This window comes from Hydra viridissima, unplaced genomic scaffold (genome assembly GCF_058129835.1).
Source record: "Hydra viridissima isolate aposymbiotic clone 2 unplaced genomic scaffold, HvirCarnegie_v1 scaffold_10, whole genome shotgun sequence".
Lineage (NCBI taxonomy): Eukaryota > Metazoa > Cnidaria > Hydrozoa > Anthoathecata > Hydridae > Hydra > Hydra viridissima.
The window spans coordinates 1,145,336-1,152,392 of NW_028324309.1; the positions used below are offsets into that span (position 1 = coordinate 1,145,336).

General features: G+C 31.3%; 2 protein-coding genes across 2 annotated transcripts in view; one reads left to right on the forward strand and one right to left on the reverse strand.

The window, feature by feature from the left end:
* The window catches only part of LOC149882531 (uncharacterized), a 107,167-nt gene that overhangs the window by 50,012 nt on the left and 50,098 nt on the right, over positions 1–7,057 (reverse strand). The window lies entirely within an intron of this gene.
* Positions 2,465–3,537, forward strand: LOC145193261 (uncharacterized). Its single transcript, XM_090100766.1, has 2 exons — positions 2,465–2,694; positions 2,814–3,537. The coding sequence occupies exon 2, from the start codon at positions 2,860–2,862 to the stop codon at positions 3,355–3,357; it is 498 nt and encodes a 165-aa protein (XP_089956892.1). The 5' UTR covers positions 2,465–2,694; positions 2,814–2,859; the 3' UTR covers positions 3,358–3,537.

Here is a 7,057-nt window from a genome sequence, read left to right on the forward strand (position 1 = left end):
TTATTGGCAAGCTAAAAGAGCTACAAAAGTTTTAACATCAGAAAGATATTCTAGAATGTTTTTGGAAATGTTGGGGAGTATTAGACAAAATTTTCTTTGGAAGTAATGGGACCAAAAATATTGATCAAATGCATTTATCTTTTGTTTGTGATTTTTTTTTTTTATTTTTTTCTTTCGTGACTTGCCCTTCCGTGGTCTGATAACTACATGCTTTGAGAATAAAATAGATTTATTATAGAATTGATTAGAAAACAAAATAGAATGTAGAAAATTTGATGCCATTCATTTACAATAAAAATGATATGGTCCTAGAAAAGAGCAGTTACAAGTTTTGTAACGGTTTGGTATTGTACTTAATACTTTCTCTTTGATTAATAATCTCTAAACCAATATTTTCGCTTTTTACGTTGTTACATTCAAGTTTTGTGAGAAGGATATCATGGAATGTCGCGAATAAAGAAGAAAGGATTTTCATCTACAAATATTAAGAAAGATTTAATCTAAAAAATTCTAGTTAAATGACAATTTTGAACTCGTTTGCAGAACCTGCCGTCAGTACAAAACGCACATAAATTTTGCCTTTTCGGTACCGTTCGAATGCAAATAGATTTTGCACACCCACCCACCCCCAAAAAAAAACAGCCGACGAAAAAAAAAAAAAAAATCAAATTTTGATTTTACTTTAAAGATGAAACTTAACCTAACCTAGATAGTTCCAAAGTCATGTTTTCAGGCACCTGATACGAGACACCAATTTTTATGGTACCGGTCCCCTTGAAACCTTTAAAATAAATAGTCCTACCAGATTCTTTTACTCCTACCTATTTAAAATAGGTTTTTGTTGATTGTTTAACATTTTTTTGTAAAAATAAACTTGTAAAACCTTTTTTTGAATTGGGAAAGAAAAGTTGTTTAAAATGGGAAAGAAACTTATAAACCTTTTCTATGTCACACGCAAAAATCAAAAAACAAGTTTTTTTAGAGGGGTTTTTAGACTGGACGTTATTTCCCTCTTTGTTGCAATTACTGAGCTCAATTGGCCAACAAAAGCAAATTAACCCAGGCTTCCTCATACTCTCATTACATGACCGCAGATGTGTGTGTGTTTTTTTAAATTTAAAAAAGGTTTCATGAAAAAATAATCCATAAAATTTTTAAGAGATTTTCATTCTGAGTTTTGAGTCCGAGCTTCCTTTCCTTTTCTCAATTGTTTTTATTTACAAATACGATTTTGTAAGTTGTTAATATTATTCTGTTGAAATTTTTATTCTTTAAGAAATGTGAAGCAGAAGTTGTGTGTTTTACATAACTGTAACTAATTTTTATTTTCTTAATTGATGCGCGTTAAAATGTTAACACATAAAATCAGCCACCAGTTCTGTGGTATTTATTCTGTAATTTTGTATTTTTACGAGTATTAAAACTGCTATAAACAGGCAGCGAATAATAATTTCATCAATAAAACAAATACGCAAATGATTTATTTAATGGGGTACAAACGTAATAGAAATCTGTACCTAAAGAACTTTTCCGATTCCTAAAATATAATTTTTACCTAAAATGTTTAAAAGATGAGCTGGGTTGCAGGGTTTTTGTTTTGAAATTTCTTTAAAAATTCAACTCGAAAACATAGAGCTGTAATTTTGTATCATATTTTCAAAAATGGCATCAAACCCTTACACCAGCTGAAATTATTAATGTTCAAACAACTCAGCTTAAAAAATGAACACGTCATTGAATTCTCACAAACACTGTTTCAGGTGCATTCTAGAGGGTTTTATTTTCTCAGACGATTTATTTTGCGATTTAGAAACACATTTTTTGTAAATTTTTTTTTTTTCAATTAAGTCGAAATCATAAAAAATTTTCTTTATATACAATAAGTTAGATTGATACAAAAATTTTTTTTTATTTATTTACATGGAAATAATGTTAGAGAGTTAAAGTTTTTATCAAAACAGTGTAAATTTTCAAGTAAAAAAAAAAAAACTATTATGATTTTTTTTAGATAAATTATACTTGAAAATCCTAGCTTTATTGATTCGATTATCATTTTAAAATAAAGTAATAGAAGTGTTTGGTTTAGTTACGGTGAAACAATGGCTCGCTGCATTTTATTGCGAAGATTTTTAAAAATATTCAACGACAAAGTTGTATTGAAGTCAATTCTGATGACATTCTTGTGAAATAGTTATACGTTTGCATACGTAGTTCAACTTTTCAAAACTTAGAACGAAATTGATTTCTTATTTACCCAGAACAGAACAGGCTTTTACGTAACAATCTTTATTACGTCACATAACTCAGTAAAACATTCCTTCGTGCTATTTGTGACAGGAAATATCTCTTTCTATAATTTATCTGTTGAAGATTGATAGGGTTACCACTTTTAACCGCATTATGTTAACGATTTGTTGGTGCGGCAGAGATGTTATTTTTTTATCACCAAAAAAAAAAATCGTTAAAAAAAACACTATCGTTGTAAAACTCTTTCGTAGTGCTTTTTTAAAAGAAAACATCAACTTACATAAAGTGAAATAACGAATAACGTAAAATATTTGAGGTGGAAAATTGATCACATGCTTTGTATCGAATCTATTTTTATATCTGTAAAATAACGCGTTAGTCTATTTTTAACCTGTCGTTCTACTTTAAAAAGCTTTTTCTCATCAAAACAAACGAGCTGCTTGCGAGGTAAACATATTTATACATTTTCTTTTTTTTAGTTCGGCTTGAGTGAGGTATATGATTTTTAGACTTGCAATAAAAAATCTTGATGATGAAATTTATTAGCATTAATTAAAATTATTTAGAGCAAAAGAAAAGATATTTGGCATAGTTTGAGAAAAAAAAAAAAAAATGACAACTGGCAGAATAAATTGTATTGCTGTGGATGGCAGTGAAACGAGTGAGCTAGCTTTTAACTGGTACGCGAAAAACTACCATCGCAAAAGTGATACCTTAATAATATTGCATATACATCAATTGCCTCAGTTGCCTATGATGGGGATTTTATCAGGGATTTACCCTACCAGCGAAGAGCATCGTGCTAAAATAGAAGAAAGTGTTAAAGAAAGCGAATCCGTCGTTAACAAATTCAAAAGTCTTTGCAAAGAACGAGATATCGAATTCAATGACATCGTCTTAGAAGACAATTACAAATCGCCAGGCTATATGATATGTGAATTGGCTAAGAAAAAATCCGCTACTGTAATTGTCATGGGTCAAAGAGGGCTGGGAGCAGTGTCAAGGACATTTCTGGGAAGCACAAGCGATTATGTGCTCCACCACTCCAATGTCCCTGTTATTGTTATTCCACCGACCACCACTCCTCAAGAACCTACTGGTTATTTTTAGAATAGATAATTGACCCCTTCTTTTTACTCTGCATACTTTACAGAAAGCTTTAAAGCAAACTATGGGTTCTTATTGAATGAGTTGATTTACTCAAGCTTATTAGACCTTTTTTTTTTTTTTCTTGTTATGCCAAACGAATATTGTATTTTTGAACGAGTTAAAACAAGTTTGCACTGATTTGACTTTTAATTTGTTATAAGTAGTCATTTGCTGAGGAAAACTATTATTTGTGTAAAAATAATTTTCTTCAGCATAAAGCTATTCCAACTGTGCTTCTCCTTAACCTTCGATACGATCGCAAATGCGATTCACAATTCGCATAAAATACTAGAGGGCTTTTCAATATTTTGCAATGCCACCAGTGTAGGCAGTAGGTCTGGAGGTAGCACTATACTAGAGACAATAGTCTCACCACGAGCCGACATGAGGCAAACACGTAAAGCTGACGAACCATGTTGAGTTCGTCTGGCTCAACACTGCTCACCGATTGCGCCACCATTTTGTCCTCGGCTCAGCTCGTTTAGGGTTGTTTTTTTTAGGCCTGTAAAAGTCTTGCAGGGATTCACAAAAATTCTTCTCTCCGAAATGTTGCTGAAATCAGGCGCAAGCAAAAAATGTTACAAAATCTTACGTTTATAAAATTTTTTCCTAATATTTCGCGTAAGTTGCACCATTAAAAAAAAAAAAAAAAAAAAAAATGATGTTTACAAAAATTCCTATTTGAACTTACAATCTACGCCAACTTTAAAAACAAAAAATAAAGTATGAAATATAAAAAAATAGCAGAGGATGCAACCGTAACTTTTGCGTAAAAATAATTCCTCAGACAGTGTTCAAAAAAAAAAAGAAAAAAAGCTGACAAGTGAGCATCAACATTTATTAATATTTATTTATGTATATATATAAATAAATATAAATAAATGTTGTATATATATATATATATATATATATATATAAATTAAAGTTTGTTCCGTATTTTTTCATATGTTTTGGAAACAGGTAATGTTTCCATTTTGAAATTTTTTCATCTCTAGAAAAATTTCCAATTTTTCGTGCGGCAAGAAACGAGAAAATGTTTGAAGATTTTTTAACTCAAAAAACGTTCACAATTCAAACTAAACTCACGACTCTTCTTGGTTGTCTCTTAAGGTACTGAAATTAAAAGCGAAAAAGCGCCATAAAGAAAAAAGACAAAAAAAAACCAACGGGATTTAGTTAAACTGTGCCTTTGACCAAGATATTAGATAAAGCGTATGCACATGAAATAAGGGCGTTTAAAAAAAAATTAAATTAAGTTTTGTGTGCAATATCACTTTCACAAGGAATTCAAGTACGAGTGACAAATTTTTTCTGCACAGCTTTAAAAGTGAGTTGTAGTCGATGAAAACGGATAAAATGGACTTTGTCACAAAATATCACGTTTCTCTTCTCACACGTCACAACTTTGGATTATTTTATCGTTTTAATTTTTGCATATTGTACGGCGTAATTTTGTTCTGGCGCAGAAACCTTTGAGCGTAATTCTTGCATACGCATAACTTATGGGAAAGTTTCAGAAACTTTTTGTGACACCAAAATTTTCACAAAAGAAATTGAACTTTCTAAAATCGTAAATCAGGCGGGTATATATATATATTTTTTGCGTACGTTAAATTTTGTGAATTCCCTTCCAAGTCTCTGGTAATTACATACTCTGTTTGTTTAAAGGGTAATTCTGCATTTAAATACACAGGTGGATATAGGGGAAATTTGTAACCAAGCGATCTTTGCGAAAAAAACTTTTTAAATAAACAAATAGTTTCTATTTCGTTGGAAAGCGACCATTTAAATTGCTATATTTACAGCGCTTCTCAATTTACAGCCGACGTCATGGTGGGATTGTTTACAGTGCTCGTAACGGCTGCACTGCAACAGATTCCTGGCTGCACCGTCTTGTTTTGATTAGCTCCTCGTATAAGCAATAGCACAAGAGCCAATCCTGAATCCTGGCAAGTGGAAAAAATCGTGGCACAACATACAGACGCCACGTATGAATGCTGCTTTACAAGTTGAGTTTGACTATCCGCAGGTGGCGTTATCAAGTTTTTGACATTCCGCAGGTGGCGTTATCAAATTTTTGACATTCTCAAAGTATTTAATTGAAAAAAAAAAAAAAAAAAATTGAGGCATTCGAGAAAGCAACTGTATTAATTCTTTCAAATTTTAGTTGTTCGTTAAGAAACTGATTTCGTTTAACAAATGATGCGGCATTTTCATTGCGTTAACTATTTTGTGTTACTGATGTAAATAACTTCCTCTATACATGGTTGCTTACCCACTTACAAAAAGTTTCTCAAGTTAAGTTTCTTATCGAATAATAAAGTTAAAAATTGTGAATAAAAAATGAAAAACTATAAAAATGAGGTAAAGTTATTCTAAATTAAAATTAGTTATAGGAATAATTTATTTCATTAATTAATTTTTTCCCCTCCTCGCAAATTTTTGGTTAATTATTCCATGGCGGTTATTGTTTCCTTGGAAACAAAGAGCTACCTTAAATAACGATATGAAGCCGGGTTTTTACTAGAGAAGTGTGTAAAGATAAAGTATGAAAAAAATTCTTAATTCCAGAGCTTGAGAACTACTTTGTTAAATATAAATCTCGCGCAGCGAACTACGGGCTGTTTCTGACTTGTGAAGAAAGGGCTTACAAGTTAGGCATTAAAATTCACCTTCGCAATCCCTTCTCAAATGTTGCAAAAGCATTTTTAAAACCTGGGGTAGATTTTTTTTTTCTCTCTCACCCTGAACTTAATCAAAGAGCATCATAGAATCTTTCAACCAGCCAGGGCCAAAGATTTTACTGAGAAGAATGTTGATGAGTATTTCTTTCCCTCTTAAAAATATGTAGGTATGTGCGTATCTGCGATTTACGGCACCGATTTTAAAGTTAAAATCTGTGACCATTTTTTCACCGCGTGCTCGAGGTAGGTGTCGTAATGATGGATTTTTCTCGAAATTGAAAACTTCATTCCTGTTCTGGAAGTGAATTGACATTGAAGGGTTGATGGAAATCTTTTCTAACTTTTGAATCAATTTTATATATCTATTTTCTATGTACCTGCCAAATTTTATTAAAAAATAATGACACGCTCATATTCTATTTTTGCACGCAGTAAAGGTACCAAATATTCTTCTGTTGGAGAGGTTGAGGGGGGGGGGGGGTTCAAGATTATGAACATTTTGTATATTTGACTTTTTTATTCATTAAAAAATTGTTTTTTTTAGAAAAATGAAACTTTATTTAAAATATTGGTGATTTTATTCAAAACATGATTTACACACAAAAAAAACCATATTCTGTTATTAGTTGAATAAAAATATAACCGAGGCAAAGTAATGCGTTAAAAACTAAACAATGAAGTTCTATTATAAAACCACCGTAAGCCGAACGCTAATTTTTTAAGTTGGTTGCAGTTTTCTTAAGCATTCCTTATAATGAATTTTTGTCACTTAAATGGGCATAACTTTTAGTAGAATCATTAGTTTTTTATAAAATTTTCACCATCGTTATACTGATTGAAAGCTCTTTACAATGATGCAAGATAATTAAATAGCTGAATAGTTTAAAAATTTTGCACACATACCTAAAATATGATAGTCAAGCCCCCCCCCCCCCCCCACGTACACTATCTAAAATGATAAGACGATGACCAATTGA

Bases quoted from the DNA above. Each gene is read 5' to 3' on its own strand.
- LOC145193261 (XM_090100766.1), top strand. From the start codon at position 2,860: ATGACAACTGGCAGAATAAATTGTATTGCTGTGGATGGCAGTGAAACG.